Source organism: Perognathus longimembris, chromosome 8 (genome assembly GCF_023159225.1).
Source record: "Perognathus longimembris pacificus isolate PPM17 chromosome 8, ASM2315922v1, whole genome shotgun sequence".
Classification (NCBI taxonomy): Eukaryota; Metazoa; Chordata; class Mammalia; order Rodentia; family Heteromyidae; genus Perognathus; species Perognathus longimembris.
In genome coordinates this window covers 29,486,729-29,510,013 of record NC_063168.1, presented here as the reverse complement: position 1 = coordinate 29,510,013, position 23,285 = coordinate 29,486,729, and the positions used below count along the sequence as shown (strand labels likewise).

The 23,285-nt window shown below is 37.6% G+C and overlaps 1 protein-coding gene across 5 annotated transcripts in view; it reads left to right on the top strand.

Moving 5' to 3' along the window:
• Gcfc2 (GC-rich sequence DNA-binding factor 2) overlaps positions 1-22,043 on the top strand; it is a 30,582-nt gene extending 8,539 nt beyond the window's left edge. Inside the window, exons 5-17 of one of the 5 annotated variants that reach the window (XM_048352826.1) lie at positions 1,352-1,458; positions 1,722-1,908; positions 4,952-5,075; positions 5,951-6,032; positions 6,539-6,651; positions 7,531-7,730; positions 9,727-9,874; positions 12,104-12,225; positions 14,023-14,099; positions 15,482-15,548; positions 17,190-17,336; positions 19,699-19,823; positions 21,479-22,043. In XM_048352826.1, the coding sequence (XP_048208783.1) occupies positions 1,352-1,458; positions 1,722-1,908; positions 4,952-5,075; positions 5,951-6,032; positions 6,539-6,651; positions 7,531-7,730; positions 9,727-9,874; positions 12,104-12,225; positions 14,023-14,099; positions 15,482-15,548; positions 17,190-17,336; positions 19,699-19,823; positions 21,479-21,596 (1,617 nt within the window). In that variant the 3' untranslated portion in view covers positions 21,597-22,043. Of the gene's footprint in view, positions 1-1,351; positions 1,459-1,721; positions 1,909-4,951; positions 5,076-5,950; positions 6,033-6,538; positions 6,652-7,530; positions 7,731-9,726; positions 9,875-12,103; positions 12,226-14,022; positions 14,100-15,481; positions 15,549-17,189; positions 17,337-19,698; positions 19,824-21,478 lie in introns of those variants that run through there. The other 4 variants (XM_048352825.1, XR_007211887.1, XM_048352827.1 and 1 more) reach the window with 4 other exon arrangements.
• The last annotated feature ends 1,242 nt before the right edge of the window (positions 22,044-23,285 follow it).

Below are 23,285 nucleotides of genomic sequence, written 5' to 3'. Positions count from 1 at the left end.
ATGAATTGGTTCAGTACATGGCCATATCCCTGTTGTCTTCATCTGAAACAGTGCCATCAGAACTCTCCTCGTGCTAAGCAGGGTGGCGATGGGCTGTGACTAGCCAGGGGACTTGGCCTACTGATTGAGTTACTCAGAAATACATTCCTCTCAAAGTACCCCTGTCGGAGTTTTTAGTCCTGCCCCCACCCCCCACCTGCGGGAGAGATGGGGGCAGGCACGCCCGGGAGGAGCCAAGAAAGGAAAGGGAGCCAAGAAAGGAAAGGGTCGACAGACCACCCCCATCCAGCCCTCCCTCACCAGAGGACAATCAGACACGTCTGGGAGTCAAGTCAGCACAAGATCTCATTTATTGAGGGGAACACATATAACTAATATAAGGCACAAGAGCCAATCAGATCAAAGATCGGCAAGAAGGGGAGGGGTGTAGGTGCACCTATCTAGGGACTGTAAGGAGAGGCATGAGCTGTCCTTATGGGCAGAAGAGCTGGGGACCAATCCTAGAGGCCAGATTTTTCCTCACAGCCCACAGAACTGCCTCTGGGTTCAGCATCAGGCACCATCTTAGCCACACGTGGCCTCAGGAAACAGGCGGGGCCAGCTAGTTGACTTCCAGGTGTGTCCCAATTACCCCCAAAACCAAATAACAGTGGCTTTATTCACCGGTACTCCTCAAAATCTCCATTATCTTCTGAGAGTACATTAGACTGTAAACAAAATGAACTGAAAACTTCAGGACCTATACTCTATGAAAAATCACATTCTTAAAAAATGAAGAAAGAAAAGAAATCAAATAAATTTAGTTAGTTTTGGTAGAACTGGGGCTTGAACTCAAGGCCTTACAATTGCTAAGCGGGATTTTTACCTCTGCTCCACACCTGACATCCTGTTGTTTTTCTAGGTGCAATCCACATTTCTTTGTCTTCACATCATAGCTGAATTAACAAGCACATACCAGCCACTGTGTCCAGGTCTCCACTGAGCATGGGTCTGGAAAACTTTTCTAAATGAGGCTGGTCTCCAACTGTGATACTCCCAATCTCAGCCTCCCAAGTCACTGGAGTTATAGATATAAACCACTAGCATCTGGTTTAAGAAATCACATTTTTAAAATTTGCCTCGTGCATTCTAAAATTTGAAACAATATTTTTAAAACCTTTCATTGTGATCAACAAACATAAAAGCATCTAATTGAGCTTGTATGATAAATTGTTTTTAAAATTTTTAAGTTTTCATAAAAATTACGTGGTAATATTTTTTAAAATTAAATTTAGAAAGTATAAAAGTTTAAATTAATAAAAATTCAGAAAATTTTATTTTTATGAGAAAACAATTTTGCTATTATTTTTAGGGAAGAGACCATTCCCATAAAAGTGACTCTCAAATAATGAAGTTTGATACCTCCATGTCATTTCCACCTGTGAGCTTAGATATTATAAAGAAGCAGCTGAATACTAGGTGAGTCCTACTGACTTTGAAGTTTACTTTGTTCTCAACATTTAAAATCAAAAAGTGCTGTGTTCTTTTTAATTACTAAGTATTAATAGTAAACAGATTTATAGAAAAAATAGCATCTCTTATGTTACCATACTAACAAAACTGATTTGATTTCTGTGTTTCTAATCTTTATAGCTGACATATATTACTTAAAAATCAGTCATAAAATTCTGCTTTTAAAGAAAAATTATGACAAATGGGCAATATTTATTTTATTTATCTAGGTTGACATTACTGCAGGATACTCATCGCTCACACCAGAGAGAATACGAAAAGTATGTAGAAGATGTCAAGAGCTCAAAGAGTACAATCCAGAACCTAGAGAGCTCATCAAATCAGTCTCAAAACTACAAGTTCTATAAAAGCATGAAAATTTATGTGGAAAATATAATTGAGTGTCTTAACGAAAAGGTAGATATAAATATATTGTTTACTTTTTGAGAGACACTCATTTACTACCCAGTTCAAAAAAGAAAAGTGCAAATCTCCCATTAACCTCTCTCTAGTATTTTCCCCATAGTTTTCTGGGGTGAGAAGGGCTCTCACTATGTAGCCCAGTCTGGCTTAGAGCTCACAATTCCCCTTCTCCACTGTCCCAAGTGCTGAGATTATAGATTTATACCACTATATCCAGCTTTTTTTCTATTTTGTTGTTTTCATAGTACTATGGCTTGAACTCAGGGCCTTCCACTCTTCTCACTTTCCTTGTTCAGCTTTTTTGCTTGTTCATGATTGGTATTCTGCCATATGTATCATGACTCTAGATTGACTTTTTGCTAGAGACAGTTTCACAGACTTTTCTACCCAGGCTGGCTTCAAAACCAAGATCCTCCAGATTTCAGCCTTCTAGGTAACTAGGATTATATGTGAGAGCCACTGATACCCAGCTAAAAAGGTTGTATTTTTTTTCTTGTTTCTGTTTCCTGGGCGGGGGCGGGGGGGGCGGGGAAGGTAGGCTCCAGAGGGAGGGCATGGTAGGCCATGCACACACATGCTCGAGTTAAACTCAGGCCTTCAAGCTCTCCTTTGTTTTTTCACTCATGGCTAGTTCTCTACCACTTGAACCACATCTCTACTTCTGGCTTTTTGCTGATTAATTGGAAATAAGAATCTTGTGGGTTGTCTACCTAGGCTGGCTTTGGACCATGATCCTCAGATCTCAGATTTCTTAGTAGCAGGGATTATAAGCACAGCACACCAGCATCCAGCACTATACATTTTTCACATATAAGATTAAGCATCTCCTTAATGTTGGGCATAACTTTGTAATTATTATGCTGCCGTACTTAACAGTGTCTAAAATTTTTGTTTATAAGCCTAGTGCCTCATGCCTATAATCCTGGCTACTTGTGAGGCTGAATTTACAAGGGTTGTAGTAAAGGCCAGCCTAGGAAAAAGTTCATGAGACCACCATCTCAAAAAGTAGCGGCGTAACACAATATGTCATCGCTAAAATATGGAACCAACCTAGATGCCCCTCAGTAGACGAGTGGATTAGGAAAATGTGATACATATATACAACAGAATTCTATGCCTCTATCAGAAAGAATGACATTGCACCATTCGTAAGGAAATGGAAGGACTTGGAAAAAATTATACTAAGTGAAGTGAGCCAGACCCAAAGAAACATGAACTCTGTGGTTTCCCTGATAGGGAATAATTAATACATGTTTAGACTAGTCATAGCAGATCACAGTATCCCAATAGCTATGCCCTAATGAACACATAAGATGATGCTAAGTGAAATCAACTCCATGTTATAGAAACAAGTATATCATTGTTGTAATTATTTTCAACATACCATCTGAAACCGTACCCTTTTTTTTCTCTCATTCCTTTCCTGTGTGTGGTTTTACCCCCACTATCACTGTATCTGATCTTAGTGCCCCAGATACTGTATATACATGTATTAGAACTAGGGAAGGGAAAAGGGAATACCAAAATCGAGAGATAAAGGATAAAAAGACAAACTATTCCCAAAGCAATACTTGCAAAACCATTTGGTGTGAATCAACTATACAACTCATGGTGGGGAAGAGAGGAAAGGGGAGGGGAGAGGCAGGGAAAAAATAAGGGAGGAGTTAACAAGTTGAACAAGAAATGTACTCACTGCCTTACATATGAAACTGTAACCCCTCTGTACATCACTTTGACAGTAAAGGGAAAAAAAATGGAGAAAAAAAAAAAGCAGTCACAATGGTATGTGCCTGTCACCTCAGCTCTGACAGGAAGCATAAAATAAGATTGCTATCGAGGCTGGCCTGGCACAAAAAGAGCAAGACACTCTCTCAAAACTAAGCAGAGCATAATGGTCTAAAGATGTGGCTTAAGTGGAAAAGTGCCTGTCTAGAAAGTATGGGGCCCTGGGTTCAAACACCAGTATTTTCCCTCATTTGTTGGGGAGGGGGAGTATATAATTTTGTGTTAAAATTTCCTGTTAAAAAAAATTCCAAGAAAATGAAATCCAAGAATATGAACTCCTTAGAAATATTTTAAGGCTCAGAAAAATATTTTAAGGCTCCAGATTGCACCCTAGAAAAATTATGACAGCCTACTAATTTAGAAAAAAAAAATGCTGATCTCAGACAAACCCTTTATTATCTAAATATAGTTTTTCTTCCTGTGAGTTACTTGCCTTCTTTACCTTGTTATCACTTTGATTCTCAGGAAGGATTTCTTTTTATCTTTGCTTTCTAAGTGAAGAATAATTTTATAGTTTACAATTATTAACGACTTAACCTCTTCAAAATAGGCTGCCTTCTAGTGGCTTTTTATCATTCCTGTCTAAGACAGTGCAACATTTTCTTCATTCATTCTTGGAGAATTCTACTTAGAATCTTCTTAGACCACATATGATCATGTTTGGATAATGATTTATCAGTAGCAGTGGCTGTTGATGCCCCTCTTCATCCCCTTCATTGAGGTGGGAGCATTTCTTGCCTAAGATGTAGGAGTTCCATTCCACTCCTCGCTTTCTTACCTGTTTGTGTTGTCCTTGGTTCAATCTCTTCCATTCTACATCCCCACACTTAGTGCTAGGAGTTGAATCCTGTTGCTTGCTTATAGTAGGCAAGCTTACGAACGCTGAGCTTCCTCCCTTATCCCCTTTTTCAGTTTTTCAGATTTTACCATGTCTTCCTGTGTGCCCCTGCTGCTCTCTACCCCCTTGACCTATGTGGAACACCTGCTTCTTCATTTCCTCCTCCTGTCCCATGTCCAGGGACTCATGTTCATGTTTCTGACTCCATCACATTTAATGTCATCATCTGATGGTTCTATCACAGTTGATTTTCTGTTGTTTAATCTTGAAAGTATAAATCTGTTGCTTACAAGTATTTTGTAATTGAAATATGCTAGTATTGGAAATGGTTGTACAAGAATTGAGCATATAATTTGCTTACAAATAATACTTTTTATTATCCTTTATCTTCAAAATTTGACTTATGTATTTCAGATTATCAGCATCCAGGAAATAGAATCATCCATGCATACACTTCTTTTAAAACAAGCCATGACCTTAATGAAACGCAGGCAAGATGAATTAAAACATGAATCAACGTATTTACAACAGTTATCACGTTAGTGATTTTTTTTGTTCAATACAACGTACTATTCATTAAGCTAAATTATCTTTTGGAGAATAAAAATATTTTATTCCTATATAAAAAATGAATTCTTTGTGTATTCACACTAGACCTTCATCCAGCCCTTCTTCCAAACCCCAAACTTTTTAAAAGTAGAGTTTCAAAATACCTTCAGTTAAGTCCAAAGCCAAAAGTTAAATATTATAACTCCTAATCACTAATATTTGAGACAAAATGTTTTGTAGCCATCAGTGTTTGGATATGTTTACATAAATCTATAGACTTGGTCAGAAATCTAACTTTGTGTTTCAAGAGTTTTTCCACAGGTGGGTTCTGGTAGCTTTCAATAAGAGACACATTATGTTAGAGTTCATTTTATAAGATTTAGGTGCTTCCTAGCATGAGTTTTGTGATTTCTATAATGCTTTCTTTTAACCAAGTCCTATTGGATAGTAAAAGGTACAAGACCATAGCTAGGTATCTGAGTAAAGCCAGGATAGTGACTTTCAAAATACTACCTATAGTCATAAAGAATGGTAAATGCTAAAATGTAAATGGGTAATAATACAGATAAATTATTGGTAATGCAAATATTTCTATTATTTGACAGGACAGCTACTTTGTGTTAGAATTTTGTTATTATTCTGAAGTGCTAAGTTACATTCAAGAGCAAAGGTACATATTTTATGCTAGCAAACTTGATGCTCATTAATATTATAATAGGGAGTTAGCATATTGAAATATGCAGTTTAAGTATATGTGTGTCTAAATATATTATATGGTATATATGCATCCATAACATTTTCATTCTCAAAGTTTCACGTTTTCTTTTGAATTCACAGTACAAAATCAATTTGATTCATTAACAGGTAAAACTGAGGCATCAACAAATGGAAGCTTGGCCATAGATGAGAAAACTCAAAGGGTTTTGGAACAGATTGAATCTCGAAGGTACCTATTATATAAAAGGAAGACTTAAAGCATCATTGCGCAAGTACTTTTCACTACTTAAATATACTTAGCTCTATGATATAAATAGCTCTAACCTGACATGTTAGTTTGTGAGTATAATGTAAAGCCAAAGTGTAGTTCAACAATCCTTAGACATTTTCCACCCATTGGTGGATTTCCTTCAGTTGAAAGGAATGGATAAAGTGGCACTGACCAGGCTAGGAATTGTTTCTAAATGGAAACTGGTTCTAACTGCATTGTTGCTCCCTCTTTAGAAACTTGTTAGCCCACAGTAATGTTCTCAGTGGAAATGTCTCGTAAGAACCCACCCCAAAGAAAAAGAAAGAAAAGAAAGGAAAAAGGGGAAAAGAGAACTATCAACTCAAATGAAAAGTGTCAAAAATAGTCACATGAAATTGTGGTGCTCATATGCTTTCTGTAAAAGCATTTATTTCCAACAAGAGCTATTTACTTTTCACTTACTAGCAACTTATTCCAAAATACAGGGCACAAAGAAGACAAGCAAGGTTACTTTCTGGGAACTGTAATCATGACGAAGGGACATCAAGTGATGAGGAATTGTCTTCTGCAGAGATGACCGACTTCCAAAAGAGCCGAGGTCAGTTGTTAAGTTTCTAGTAGACTTGACTTGAATTACTGAAGTAGTGAGAAATGTTTTCTATGATTACCTTAAGTATATGTTATATGAAACTGTTGGGATAATTCCAAGAAAATAGAAAATGTTTGCTTACCTCTGTAAGCTACCTCTGTATGTTTTTTTTTCCCCTCCTTTTATCTTGTTACAGTCTTTCTTATCTTTTTTTTTTTTTGGCCAGTCCTGGGCTTTGGACTCAGGGCCTGAGCACCTTCCCTGGCTTCTTCCTGCTCAAGGCTAGCACTCTGCCACCTGAGCCACAGTGCCCCTTCTGGCCGTTTTCCATATATGTGGCGCTGGGGAATGGAACCGAGAGCTTCATGTGTAGGAGGCAAGCACTCTTGCCACTAGGCCATATTCCCAGCCCTTATCTTATTTTTTAACATCATTTTTCTGTATTACCATTTTTAAGTTAGAAAGCGAATATGGCATATGGAATAGTTTTTTTTATGTTACGCGAAGTGTGGTGACTACAGTTGAAGGAGTCTGAGTTTTGCAACTAAATAGCCTTGAAATTGAAGAGGAAAGCAAGAGTCCTTAATTCAGTGTGTTTGTTTGTTGTCTGTAAGCAATTAGGCTATACCTGCCTTGGAGGGAAATAGTAAAGGTAAAGAATTGGGCTAATAGATTGATATTTTTTAGTCTATAGGCAGGGGCTCAACAAATGGCAAATGTTATTAGTGCTTATATTTCACTTTTGTTATTAAACTTTTTTTAGTAAAATAAATTTATACGTTAATATCAAAGGAAAGATTTTGCCTCAGCTGGCTATACTGTGATAATTAAGTGTATTTACAAGAATAAACCAAATACATATTATAAAGAGACTTACTTTGTTTACAGGTGACCTTTTACAGGATTGTAAGAAAATTTTTGAAGATGTACATGATGATTTTTGTAACATCCAGAATGTCTTACTGAAATTTCAAAAGTGGCAAGAAAGGTTTCCTGATTCCTACTCTGACGCTTTCATTGGTTTATGCATACCAAAGCTTTTAAATCCCCTGGTACGAATCCAGTTGCTTGATTGGAACCCTCTTAAGGTATTTGTGCTCAACATGTGCTAATTATGGTCATATGCAGTAGTCTACTATCAATTTAGGTATGAAACACACCTTATCCTTAAAAAGTTGACCTGAAATTTAAAAATGTGTACTTTATGCTCCATTTTTCATATTCTTTACTCTTACTTGGCTTTTAATACTGAGCAGCACTAAACATCAATAAACATGTCTTCAAGCTTTTTCTATATTGTTTGAAATCTGCCCCATCCAAATCATACAGTAATATTGGTTTGGAAAATTAGCATAAAAGCTTTGTTTCAAGCCAGGGACAGTAGTCAGGCACTGAGTTCAAGCCCCAGGACTGCCCCCCCTCCAAAAAAAAAATAGAGAGGTGCTTAGAAGTATGGATGGTACCAGTGCCTGCCTAGTAAGAGCGAGACTCTATATTCAAACTCTAATATAGGGAGAGAAGAAGAGACTGAGGGTGGGAAAAAGCAAAGCCCATTGAAGAATAAGAGCAGGAATTTGAACCAGGCTTTGAAAGATGTTTAGTACATCAGAAGAGGAGAGAGGAAAGGTAATTTAATAAAGGTATAAAGGCACAGATACTAGTTCAGAATCTAGAGATCACACTAATGTACTGACTCTAAACAGAATAGGAAGAACTTATTTTGAAAGTATAGAAATGACGCCTTGAAAGTAATGTTTCAGGAAACCCTAACAGTAGACTCACTGAAGGAAAGAAAATAAGACATGGAAAACTATTGATGTAGCCAAGTTCAAGGGGACACCATTCATCATGCAGATAATAGTGACAAAAGAAGGATTGATTTTATACAGTTGTCAGGAAGTAAGAATTAGTAACATGGGCTGGGAATGTGGCTTAGTGGTAAATGCTTGCTTAGTATGCACAAAACCCTGGGTTCAATTCCTCAGCACCACATAAACTGAAAAAGCTAGAAGTGGTGCTGTGGCTCAAGTGGTAGAGTGCTTTCCTTGAACAAAAACAAGTCAGGGACAGTGCTCAGAGACCCTGAGTTCAAGTCCCAAGACTGGCCAAAAAAAAAGAATAACATGCAGAGAATAACATAGGATTCTATGTCTCCAGATACAAACATGATCCTAAAATCTCCTAAGCAGGGAAAATGAGGTTATAGAAAAAGAGCAGAGCTAAAGATAAACACTTCATCAAATAATTGATGGGACCATGGCCTTCTCTTTCTGTTTTGCTAAGCACACATTTCTACTCTTCCTCTGCTTTAGTCATGTATATCGGTTAGTTCCAGGCTAGAGTCAGGACCACAAAACATTCATAGTGTACCAACCAAACTTATTTATAAGAAGGTGCTACAGGGCTGGGAATGTGGCTTAGTGATAGAGTGCTTGCCTAGCATGCATGAATCCCTGAGTTTGATTCCTCTGTACCACTGTGACTGAAGTGGAAGAGCACTAACCTTGAGCAAAAAGAAACTCAGGGACAGTGCCCAGATCCTGAGTTCAAGCCCCAAGACTGGCAAAAAGGAAAAAAGAAGATGCTACATAATTGGTTGGGCATCAACTTAGTTGGTACCCATTCAAGTTGAATTGGGTACTATACTGTCTTTAGCTAGCAGTATTCCATTTAGCCAATGATGAAATAATTGACCATCTGCTATTTGCTAATAAAGTAAACTACATTCATTACACATTTTATACTTAGCAGAATCAAAAGGATCATAAGGAAATTTTTTGGATGTAGGTAAATTTTGCCAGAAAAGTTATGTCTATTTCAAGTGCCTAACAAATATATGTGCTGAATATTGACTTTACGAGTGAATGCAGCAAATACAACTTTGTTACTGCCTAGAACCCCTTAGGTCATATCATCCTGCCTAGCCTTGATAATCTAATGTTCCATACATAGAATTAAAATATGGAATTATTCTCCTTTGTCCTTAGGAATGTTCTTAAGAAAGAATTCATTGCTTTTTTCTTTTTGCTTTATTATAAATTTATTTAAGAATTGATTTATAACCTTTGTAATTTTATTTTTAAGTTGGATTCCACAGGTTTAAAACTGATGCCGTGGTTCATGTCAGTAGAAGAATTCATGGAGAACAGTATGGAAGACAAAAAGACTGACAGTTCTGATAAAAAAATTTTGGCATCTATCATCAACAAAACTGTTATTCCTCGACTTACAGGTACCTCATAGTCTTTCCAGTATTAAATTGTTCGTTGACAGAGTATAGAATCATTAATGTCTGTGATAATTGCAAATACATGTTTAGATATTGTGGAACAGAAGAAAAGGAAGGGCTGTATTCAATAACATTAACATGTTCTGTTCAAGCTGGCTAGAAGATATTTGTTTGGGGACTAGAGAACTGTGGCTAAAAGGTAGAGTATGTGCTTAACAATCATGAGGTCCTGAGTTCAAGCCTTAGCAAAAAAGAAATTAAAAGAATGTTTATACAAATATCTGGGTATGAAACTGCTTATTCTCTTGAATCTTTAGTATTATGATATGACTGTTGTATTTGTGATGCTTGTCATTTGTTAGTGACATGCTTTCATCCACACTACATGTATTTTTTATGCTTTTCTTAGTTTCTGTTAGGTTTCTTCTTTTTCTCTCCTTTTCTTTAAAAGCATTGTCACATTTTCATACCTACCACCAGCAGTTCTAAGCATTTTAACGTTAATGCTTCCATCTTCAATGCCTGAAAACTCTTGTTAGACCTAAAATTGTATTTTGTACATCTTTTTACGAAATCATACAGAATGAGCTTCTATTTTAAAAGACAAAATAGCCATTGTTTCTCAGTAATGTCATAAAACCTTAAAGCTGTTTTTAATTGAAGTATTACTCTGAGAAATCTATATTCTTATGATTAGACAATCCCAAGGTTAACTAGCTTTATAAGAACTTAGTAGTTACAGGTTCTAATAGTGGTTCAATTCTGCTCATAGTTAAAAGTAGCACTAACAGAATTTGCTTATGAATTATAGATTATATAGCAACAAGAGAAATAGAAATGAAAAATTGTGGGTTTTTTTTGTCTTAAACAACTGGAAAGGCAAGAGTTGGCATTCCTTAAAGCCAGGTTTACTACAAGGAATGTTTATAGTGTGGGGAGGTGTGTTGGGAACTTAAATGGGACATGTTGAGTTTGATATACCTGACATCTAAACAAAAATGTCAAGTAGATTATTGAATATGTGAGTCTTAAAGGAATGGTTCCAGCAGGAGGTCTAAGTTTAGAATTTATGAGCAAGTTGATGACATTTAAAGGGATAGAATGACTAAGTACTAGGATAATGAATGCAAATGGAGAAGTGAGAGGAAATGACTTGAGTGTTTAGAAGTAGAAAAGCTGATGAACAGCCAACACAAACCAGAGAGGTGGGCAGGAAACCAGGGCAATGACATCCCACAACCCAAGTAAAGGAGGAGTCTCCTGGAAAAAAGAATGTTTTTTGTAATTATTGATAAGAAGCCAGGTGAAGATTACAATCTGTCACTGTTGTGGGCTATGGTTATATGAGTGCCTTGTGATTTGATAAAGCAAAAACAAATGGGAAGTGAAAACTTGAAGATAGACATTTAATATTTTAATAAACTTTTTTTAAAGAAAATTGAGGATGAGGCAGTATTGAAAGGGTAACAGGATTAAGAAAGGAATTGTTTTTAGAGCAAGAGGAGTCATTTCACAGTGATACAAAAGATACAGAAGACTGGTGATGATAATGCCAAAGTGATAGAACCAAATTCCTGGAGCAATGTGCAAATAAGCATGAGGGTAGTGAGCTCACTCACCTGTCAAAGGTTGGCCTTGACTGGGATGTCAGTGCTTCCTCCATAGAAATAGGAGACATGAGAGTGCATGCAGGTTAAGATGCATTAGTGCTATGCATGCTAGGGCAGGAACTTGTGCTTCCTTCTATTGTCCCCCCCATCAAATTAAGTAAATGCGAGAGAACAGGGAAGAGACCAAAAAAAGTTAACACAGTCATTTAGAAAAGTAAATAGTTAATCAGCTAATAATGAGAACAAGGAGTAGGTAAGAAATAATCTTCTAGACAAAGGAATAAGTGAATAGACCAAGGAATGAGAATATGATTGCTGACCAGCATTAACAGTTCATTTCAGTTTTATGGTGGCATGATATTTAAAAATTCAAATTTTAGTTGCACTGTTACAGACACAGACTCAGTGGTAAGGTGGCTTTAAACTAAAGTAGTAGGTTAACCTGACAAAGCTGAAGGACAAGGAAATAAAAATATATGCAAATATTTAATGGGAATAATTCACCATAAATTTTAACTTCATAAGAAGGGAAGAAGTCTATGCTGAAGACCTCAGTTATTTGTGCAAGAGATGCAAAACAATGGAGTAAATAAGTTTTGTATCACGGAAATGTTGGTTTCAGACTTTGTAGAATTCATTTGGGATCCCTTGTCAACTTCGCAGACAAGAAGTTTAATAACACACTGCAGAGAGGTTCTTGAAGAACGGTCTGTTTGTGAAAATGAAGTAAATAAAAGCAAACAGGTAATGCTATCTGGGGACCCGGGGTATAGCTCAGTGGTGGGGTTCAATCAAAGCCCTGTGGTCAGTTCTCAACATTGTAAAAAAATAGTAAATGAATAAAATAATTTATATAAGCTCAAATGCTGTTTTTTCAAGATATTGCCTAGAACATGATCCTAGAACACTGTTGTTCTTAAAACAATTTAAAATGCTTAAGAAATGGACTGAGATAAAATTGAATTTTGCACTAGGGATCGGTGGCTCATGCCTATAATCCTAGCTATTCAGGAGGCTGAGATCTGAGGATCGCTATTTGAAACCAACCTCTGCAAGAAAGTTACCAGAAAACTAGAAGTGGCACTGTGGCTCAAAGTAGTAGAGTGCTATCCTTGAGCAAAATAAAACCCAGGGGGCTGGGAATATGGCCTAGTCGCAAGAGTGCTTGCTTCGTATACATGAAGCCCTGGGTTCAATTCCCCAGCACCACATATGTAGAAAACGGCCAGAGGTGGTGCTGTGGCTCAAGTGGCAGAGTGCTAGCCTTGAGCAAAGAGAAGCCAGGGACAGTGCTCAGGCCCTGAGTCCAAGGCCCTGGACTGGCAAAAAATAAAAAAATAAAAATAAAACCCAGGGACAGTGCCAGGCCCTGAGTTCTAGCTCCACAATTGACAGGGGAAAAAAAGCCAAGAGGCTTTTGATGTTATAATTATTGATAGGTGGCTACTTTGAATATTATTACATCCTGAATAAGAGATTAAGTAATAAGAGACATGACTTCATTCAGTTCAATGTGCTGGTTTGCATTGTACATTTATGAATAGTTTGGTTGGGATAGGGTGACAGCTTAAACTTGTGCTATGTACAGTGTCAAAGATGTAAGCAATTGTGTGAAGAATGCCATTTTTATTTTTCAAATATGGATTCTTTTTTAAGAATAGGCACAGTGTCACATAATATAAGTATTTCTCGTACAAGACAAATATTTAAACTGCCGTCGTGTTTTTCCCCTGGTAAGGGTGGTAGGGACCACTGCCCTTATAGGAAATTTTCATCCAGCCTTCGATTACAAAGTTAGAATCCTAACGAGCTTGTGTCAGTCCTGTGTTTTCCAGTTATGATCATGTTTGGTTGGGATTGGTTAGCAGCTTAATTATAGGCTTCTACAAACCAAATAAGAAAAGGGCAGAAGCTAATACAAAAAAAGAAAGAAAGAAAGATTATATAGACCTAGACCCAGCTTAATGTACTTTGCAAAAGCCTTAGGCAATTATGAGAACAGAAAATAGAGAAAACACAATTAGATATGACTTTAGAGTCACAGAATAGCAAAGGTTAAAAACAAAAATACAAGTGTTAATAAGAAAGGGGAAACAATATTTCTCAGCCACAACCAGTGAAAATACAAATAGGATACTACTATTTTGGAAAGCAATTTGTCATTTTATACAAAGTCAAACATATGGTTATAAGCTATATTCAGCAATTTCATTCTTATGTATATACCCATTGGAAATATATTATTATGCTTACTGAAAGACTTATGTAAGAACTTTTACACATCATTGCCTATAATAGAGTCATAACTGGAAATGATATGTGTCCCATTAGAAGTATTCCTGCAACAAAATGTACTAGAAAGTGAAAATAATGCAACTACAGCCATTTACAACACCTGGATGAATGCTTTTTTTAATACTCAACTGAAAATTATTTCAATGGCTGATTCTGTGTGTATAAGTTTGCACTATTAAAATTGTAGATTTTGGTAAATGTATTTCCAACCATAATTCTTGCTAATGTTTTCACATTCTTAAATAGGATTTACTTAGATCCATTATTTCAAGAATGAAGAAGGCAATAGAAGATGATGTTTTTATTCCTTTATATCCAAAGAGGTAAGAGCTGTTGATTTGTAGCTCTCTTGAAATAGCTCACCATGACAGATTTGTTGAGAATGAGATGTAAAACAAACTATACTGTTTTCAAAACATGGTATACACATATCCATTAATATGCAAATTAAGATTTCAATAAATATTTTCCATTTATCTGCTATATCCCCATACTTGGCACTTGGACATTGTATGGTTTTTGTTTGTTTTTTTGTTGTTGTTGTTGTGTAAATATACCCTAGGAACATTAGAGGTAGCATAAGGCAGTAAAAAGCACAGGTTCTGGAACCTGGATCCACCATTAATAAATATTTGGCCTTGCCCTTTCCATCCTTATCTATATCCTTATCTGTAAGGGCATAAAGTTGATGGCTAATGCACAGTACTTTGGGAGAATGAAGAGTGTGCTCAGAACACAGCAGTGCCTGAACAAGGAAGCATAACATAAGCCTAAAACACCACTGTAGGACCAGCAGCTGCAACTATGAGTTCTCCCTTCTCCCACTGAAATAAGTGTGATTTGATACATAGTCAAACCCTTGCCAGGAAGGCTACAGTCATAGTAATGATTTGTGAGCACTACCAGTCAGCTACCAGTGAGGACTCACAGGATGGTGGGAAAGGGAACCTCAGTGCTTTCTTATTTTGCACCAAAAAGATTTATCTGCAGGTAAGGATTATGCCCTATAAGGTTTGTTTTATAATGTTTTAAGTAAGTACATTCTCATGGTTCCGTTTTTACATTTGGGGTTTTTTTTGTTGTTGTTAATTTCTATTTAAAAGGGAAAGTTTTACTCATTTCTACCCTGACCTCCTTTGTCCACTCAGATTTTTCCCTTCCCTTTCTGTACATATGTTATACATACAAAAGTAATCAATTGTGAATAATTTTCATAATCTTTCCATAATTTCTTGATACTAATAAATGTATAGATAGCATATAATATTCCTCGTAACTCCCTCCTTTGTACAACAAAGTCTATTGTAAACCATAGACCTTTTATACCTTTGTCATGTAGTACATTTTTTAGATTATTTCATATCATCATAGTTTCTTTCAAAGCCTTCCTTAGCTCATATTTTGCCCTCATGTGGATATTCTGTACCTGATGGGCAGGTGTGGGGCCTACTCTGCTAACAGTGATGCTGCCATCCATTTGGCTGGCATACCTGCATATGCACAAGTATATCAGTAGGAGACATTCTTGGAAATGGAGCTGTTGAAGCAGTGTAAATACAGTACCAGAGTACCCCAATTTATAGTTCATAAAGATTTACTTTGTCTCTTAAAAGTCTGTGTTTGAAGCTGGAGCTGAAAGAGTAATATCTTTTACATTTTGTCTTTTCTCTCTCTCTTTTTTTTTTTTTTTTTGCTTTCAAATTAGTGTTGTAGAAAACAAAACATCACTACATTCAAAGTTCCAAGAAAGGCAGTTCTGGTCAGCTCTAAAGGTGAGCAACAACCTGCAAAAATAAAAACGTAGATTCCTTTGTAAAAGTTTCCTGGGATAGTAGAAATCTCCCATATGGGCATATGGTAAATGTTTTAGGCTTTGCAGACCATACAGTGTCTATCAAATCATTCTACTCTGCCACTGTAATTTTAAAAAATAGACTGTTTAAACAAATGAAGGGCTGTGTTTCAGGAAAACTTTGCTCATGGACACTGAAATTTGTATATCACACAATTAAAACAATGTTTAAAAAAATTCTCATTTTTACAGATGCCATGTAAAAAATGTGAAAGCTATTTTTGTCTCATAGGCCCTACAAAAATAGGCAGCAGGCTGAAATTAACCCCTAGAAATAACTGGCTAGCCTGTGGTCCAAAAGATAAAGTCATTGCTAATTCAGTGGCAACAGGGATGGTAAGGAGATGACAGATTCAAAAGATGTTTCAGATCAAGCATTTTCAAGACTCTACATCTAATTAATTATACATGATACTAGAGCAACATGGGATCATAGCCTAGTTCCTGATGCTGGCAGCTTATGATCTTATATGGAACAATCCAGAAAATGTAGGAGAAAGGTAAGTCCTGGAATGGGAATTAATATCTTTTAGACATAGTAAAGTGATTAGAACTATGAAGATGAACCAAAAATGGGAATACCAAGGTTTAGGAAGCAGCTACATATGAGTCTTGATTTCAGGAGCCAGATAGATCTGAGATGGGCATTTTTAGGGAGGAGGTAACAAAAAGTACAAGAAATGTATCCAATGCCTAACATGTGAAACTGTAACCTCTCTGTACATCAGTTTGACAATAAAAAAATAAATAAATAATATAAAAAAATAAAGTTAACTATATGTGGTTGGTATTGGAGCTTTGACCATGAATAACAAGTTGTGAGAAGGATGGACCCTGAGGAGGAGGCCAAAGAGAAGAGAGGGCAAATGGCAGGGCAAGTAGAGTCTTCAGAGAAACTTTAGAAAGGCCATAATGAGTGGCATCAAGGAACTTCAAAAAGTGGTTGCTACAAGAAAGGGAGATGGTCAGAGTTGTGCTTGTGGCCCTGACCCCAGGCATACCATTGCATGTACCTCTGCATTCTCTCACAGTTTCGTCCCAGTCGCCCTGTCTGGGCTGATGGCATTACATTGATATACAGACACTGGGAGGTAAAACTCATGCCTTATTTACTAGCCAGTTCCTTTCCTATGCTCCAAATCCAATCCAAACATGACTCCATTTCCACAGGGCTGTCAATATAATATACTGCTCTCCCCTGCTCTCCTAACCTTTCCTGGTATTATAAGATCCCTTGCTTGTAATGAAGCACTATGAATAAATCAATATATGTTTTTTAAAAGTTTTTGCTGGAAATGAAGATAAAGTTGTTAAAATGCCACCAAAAGAATTAGGAGACACAGTAAAAACAGCCATTGGTATGACAATTGGAAGGCTATATTAATGGAGTGAATGGATGTTTGTCAGAGTTAATCAGGCAGAGAATTTCCAAGAGTGAGAATAGTGCCAGTTAGAGCTAATTGTAGGGAGAGTTGAAGAGTTTGATCAACTGTTTTTTTAGAGACTATTAAGACTTCTCTTTAGAGAGCCTATGTATTAATCCCATGATGTTTTATGTTAGCTCTTCCGCAATGTTCTTCTTTGGAATGGACTCCTCCCTGATGACACTTTGCAAGAGCTGGGACTAGAGAAGCTACTAAACCGCTACCTTATGATTGCTCTTCTTAATGCTATTCCCGGGCCAGAGGTTGTTAAAAAGTGCAGCCAGGTAAGCTGCAGAGGAAAAGATTCTACTTTTATCCATTTAAAAAATTTAGCAGAAAAAAAAAAATTTAGCGGTATTAACTCTAAATCCAAGAATTCTGAGGCTGAGGCAGGAGGATCACAAGTTCCAGGCCAGCCTAAGCTATGTATATAGTAAGAGCTTGACTCAAAAAACTAGGAGAGGGGCTGGGAATATGGCCTAGTGGCAAGAGTGTTTGCCTCCTACACATGAAGCTCTCAGTTCGATTCCCCAGCACCATATATATGGAAAACGGCCAGAAGGGGCGCTGTGGCTCAGGTGGCAGAGTGCTAGCCTTGAGCTGGAAGAAGCCAGGGAAGGTGCTCAGGCCCTGAGTCCAAGGCCCAGGACTGGCAAAAAAAAAAAAACAAAAAACTAGGAGAAAAAAAATGTTAACTGTTGAAATGTATATTGAGACAGAAGTGTAATGCTCATATAAAAAGTAAAAACCAGAAGTGGTGCTGTGACTCAAGTGGTAGAGTGCTAACCTTGAGCAAAAGAAACTCAGGGATAGCACTCAGGCCCTGAGTTCAAGCTCCACAATCAACAACAACAACAACAAAGTAAAAACCCTGAAACTGCTGTTTTGTATTTAAGAATTCCTATACTTTAGAAAGCCAGACATGATGGCACATGCCTTTAATCCCAGCATGCAAGAGGTTTGAGGTAGGGATATTGTGAGTCTGTAGCCCACTGAAACTACACAGCAATTTTGAGCCTAACTTGGGATATATAATGAGAGCATACCTCAGAAATCAAAACAGCCAGGTACAAGTGGTTCACGCCTTTAATCTTAGCTACTCAAAAGCCAGCTTAGAGAGAAAAGTTCAAGAAACTCTTGCCTCCAATTAACCACCAAAAGACAAAGCTGGTACAGTGGCTCAAATGGTAGTGCAGTAGCTTTGAGTGAAAAAGCTAAGTGACAGGGCTGGGGATATAGCCTAGTGGCAAGAGTGCCTGCCTCGGATACACGAGGCCCTAGGTTCGATTCCCCAGCACCACATATACAGAAAATGGCCAGAAGCAGCGCTGTGGCTCAAGTGGCAGAGTGCTAGCCTTGAGCGGGAAGAAGCCAGGGACAGTGCTCAGGCCCTGAGTCCAAGGCCCAGGACTGGCCAAAAAAAAAAGCTAAGTGACAGCACTGAAGTCTTGAGTTCAGGTCCCAGTACCAGCACATGTGCGCACACACACATACACACACATCAAAAGAACACACTAGTTTGAAATAGCACCTGTAGGGAAAGCAAAATTTACTGGGTGAATGACACTGTGACACTGGGACAACTTGCTTTTGAGGGCTGGATATATTTCAGTGGTAAAGCACTTGCTAGCATACCAAGGCACTGGATCCCATCCCTAGCATAGCAATTAGTCACATAATAATTATGTTTTAGGTGTAGCAAAAATTATAAAGTATACTAAAAACATAAATGACCATCTGAGAGTAGGGAGGAAATGAAATAATGAAAAGAAAGCATTAGATTGGACAGAAATTAAAAACTTCAGCGGATCATACACATAAGCCAAAATGCCATGGATACTAATGGTTGTCAACTGGAGTGTTCAGTGGACTCACTACACTACTGTTTCTCCTATTCCTATTGCCAGTCTGAAATGTCCTATAATAAAATACTATAAAGGAAAAGATATGCAAAACTAGGCAAGAAGCTATAAAACACGAGAATTAAAATCTAGTTCAAGTTTAAAAAAACAATTGAAATACTCTTGTTAAAAATGGCCCAGAAAGGGCTGGGGATACAGCCTAGTGGCAAGAGTGCCTGCCTCGGATACACGAGGCCCTAGGTTCGATTCCCCAGCACCATATATACAGAAAACGGCCAGAAGCGGCGCTGTGGCTCAAGTGGCAGAGTGCTAGCCTTGAGCGGGAAGAAGCCAGGGACAGTGCTCAGGCCCTGAGTCCAAGGCCCAGGACTGGCCAAAAAAAAAAAAAAATGGCCCAGAAAAATCTGGGTGCTGGTGGTTCATGCATGTAATCCTAGCAACTCAGGAGACTGAGATCTAAGGACTGAGGTTTGAAGCTAGCCTGGGCAAGAAAGTCCGTGAGACTCTAATCTCCAGTTAATCACAGCAAAAGCCAGAAGTAGTAGTGCTGTCAAGTAGTAGAGTGCTATCCTTGAGCAAAAGGAGCTCGGGGACCATGCCTAGCTCTAGGCCCAGAGTTCAAGCCCCAGGACTGGCAAGAAAAAAGAAATGGCCAGAAATACATAGTGACCCCAACAGGATATTAAAGCATAAATATAAAATAGGAAGATGAACACTCATTCTGCACAATCACTGTGAGATGACAGGTAACAAGGATCAAGTATATCATGGTTTGGATTAACAGGTGGCAGCCTGCATACCAGAACGATGGTTGGAACATTCTGCTGTGGGGGCACCTATTCCCCAGCTAGAAAACTTCAGCCAGTTTTTATCGCTGTCTGCAAACAAGTTATCTAGCCCTGAATTCAGGTAATAAGTATTTTATTTTTACTTCCTTAAGAACAGTACAAGGATTTTTTTGTGTGCAATTTTTAGAAAGATTTGTATGTTTACTATACTCCTAAAAATCTGTTAAGACTTTGTAATGCTGTAGAATTACCCTTGGAATAGCAATTTTATATTGATACCCCAAGCATATTCATTCCATTAAATACCAATCTCTTCCAGAAAGCACTTAGCACCTCTAGGGCACAGAAAAATTTGGAGTTTAAATCAAATATTTTTTGATAGATATTTTTAAAATATGACCTAGAGTATTTGCCTAGAATGTACAGGGCCCTGGGCTTGGTCCCAAATACTATTAAAGACAATGTGTTGTTTTGTAATTTTCCTGGCCATTTGTAAAGACTCAACATTTATTGATGTGTTTCTAAAGCCTGGTATTTACCCAGCAGTAGCCAACCTCTGCTCTGAATGTCCCTGTCACTGCTCTAATAATCTACCTGTCCAAAAACTAAACTTAAAATGGCCGAGATTTGTAGTTTGCTCCTCATTCCCTGAGTGCAAATACTCTTGCCATTTTTCCCATAATGGCCTGGCCAACAACCTTATAGCAACTCAGCACTACTGAAATTGCTCTGTGCTTTCCTGCTTTTCCCAGGCATTCACTACAATACACAGATAAATAGTCTGTGTTTGAACTCTGTAATTATACTCATGTGTTAATGACTAGAATACATTCTAAGAGATGTATCACTAGAGGCTGGGAACATGGGCTAGTGGTAGAGTGCTTGCCTCACACACATGAAGCCCTGGGTTTGATACCTCAGCACCACATATATAGAAAAAGCCAGAAGTGGCACTGTGGCTGAAGTGGTAAAGTACTAGCCTTGAGCAAAAAGAAGCCAGGGACAGTGCTCAGACCCTGAGTTCAAGCCCCAGGACTGGCAAAAAAAAAAAATATCACTAGGCAACTCTATTGTTGGACAAACAATGTAATTACACACAAATCTAGATCATATAACCTATTACATACCACACTTGGGTGTGCGTGTGTGTATTATACCCTGTTGCTCCTAGGAACTTGTTGAAAAAAGCAACAAGAGAAAGGGAAGCAATCAAGAGAAGCTATCTGAGGCTGCTGCTGACATAATACAGTACAGTGCTTCACTCTTTAAGTGACCAAGCACAGTCTAAAATAATGAGTAAATGTATGTGTAGTGCAGTAAATCCATAAGCCAGTAACTTAGTCATTTATCAAGTATTAGGTACTGCTATACTTAACTATATTACTGTGCTTTTCATACCTCCAGCAGTGCAGGTTTCTTTATACCAGTGTCACCATGAACACGTAAGTGCTGTATGACATGATGGGCATGTCACTAGGCGGCAGAAACATTCCAGCAGTTGCTTATTAACTAAAGTATCATTACACAGTTCATTACTGTATGTGAAGGAACTATCTCTTCATTTTATGCTACTTTAAATGATCAGTTTAAAACTTTTGCTAAATCATTAAGAATGACACCAAGTTGATTACTGCGCCTTATTTTCCATTCTACCATTTTCATGGGGTTTGGGGTGCTAGTGACCAAAGGTAGGCCTCCTGCATGCTAAACATATACTTTGCCACTGAGCTTAAATGTCAGCTTTCATTGTTAAAGAGTGTTTTGTTTGTTTTCCAGGAATGAAGTGAAAGACATAATTCTTACTCTGGTGAAAATGAAAGCTGTGAATCAAGCAGAATCTATAATAAAAGAATATCACCTAGATCATCTTATGTCTCTAATTAAAGAAGTTTGAATAGACTTCCTAGGAAAATACTGGTCAGCCTGGATTCCTTTGCCAGCAAAGCTGGCACATCTGTACCCCATCATGGAATTAGGATTTGCAAGACAGAACTCCCTCCTGCTCTCTCCACAGTACCTTCCTGTTCTGCAGGGTATCCTCTCTGATTCTTCTCTTTCCCAGTTTAAGAGGGCAGCTGGAGAAATTTGGCATGTAGCTCTATTTTGGCTTAGCTAAGCATAACTGTCCCTAAGTTGTGCTGCTTTTTACTGCAGTTATTTGCAATAATAAGGAAATATTAATTAGAATTACTTCTGAGTGTTACATGGCTGAAGGCACTTTAAAGCATTTCATAACTGGTAGTCCAACTATTCTTCAGAAATCTTTACAAATTTGTTATACCATCACAAGTGCAAGAATGCCAGTGTGTCCTCAACAGTTCTAACAGGTACTTTTTAAAAAATGCATTTATGGGGCTGGGGATATAGCCTAGTGGCAAGAGTGCCTGCCTCGGATACACGAGGCCCTAGGTTCGATTCCCCAGCACCACATATACAGAAAACGGCCAGAAGCGGTGCTGTGGCTCAAGTGGCAGAGTGCTAGCCTTGAGCGGGAAGAAGCCAGGGACAGTGCTCAGGCCCTGAGTCCAAGGCCCAGGACTGGCAAAAAAATAAATAAATAAATAAATAAAATAAAATAAAAAATAAAAAATGCATTTATTGCACATGATTGAAAAGAATCTTAGGTATTTGTTGGGGCTGTTGGGGAATGAGCATGTGTTAGTTGTGTCCATTTGTAATTCTTCCAGAAATGGCCCTTACTTTTTTCCTATAGGCTTTTGAGACATTTATATTTTCAAAATACTGTTTTGATTTTACTACTTGGTAATTTTTAATTGCCACTTTTCTTTTGATACTGTGTAAAATGTTTTCTGGTGCCCTAAGTCATTACTGTTAGCAAGTTAATATGCTTTTGGGGTGTGGATTAAAAAGGGAATCGGTATTTTAAATACTGAAAACATGTGACTTGCTTTTTGATAAAGTATTTGACAAGTCTAAGTTAAGATAATAAAAATTAAGAAAAAAATTTTAAATTGAGTTTTTGTTTGTGAAATGATTCAAGGGAAAACCCTAAATACGTATTTTGCAAAGTGGTGTCCAAGAGATAACTGGAAAAAAAAACTAGTTATGTTGTAGGATTTGAATGTGTGGTCTACTTTTCTAGTTACATGTAGCTTAATGGCTTATCTCTACTGCAGTGAAAACTTGTGATTCATTTAAGGATTTTTCTAAAGTTTCTATTAATCACACAAATTATACAATAATGGGCTGGGAATGTGGCTTAGCAGTAGAGTGCTTGCCTAGCATGCATGAAGCCCTGGGTTTGATTCCTCAGCACCACATAAACAGAAAAAGTCAGAAGTCACACTGTGGTTCAAGAGGTATAGTGCTAGCCTTCAGCAAAATAAAGCCAGGGACAGTGATCAGGCCCTGAGTCCCAAGCCCCAGGGCGAGCAAAAAATAAAAATAAAAATAAAATTATACAATAAAACCAGATGTAAAAAATTCAAACCTTTGCCATTTGCCAGAAAGCACGTTGCACTCCTACACAACCACCAACCCAGCCACAACTGCTATCTTCAGAGATTATCTTTCCAATATTTTCATTTACAAAATTCTGTGTTCAGTTTTGTGGGATTTTTTA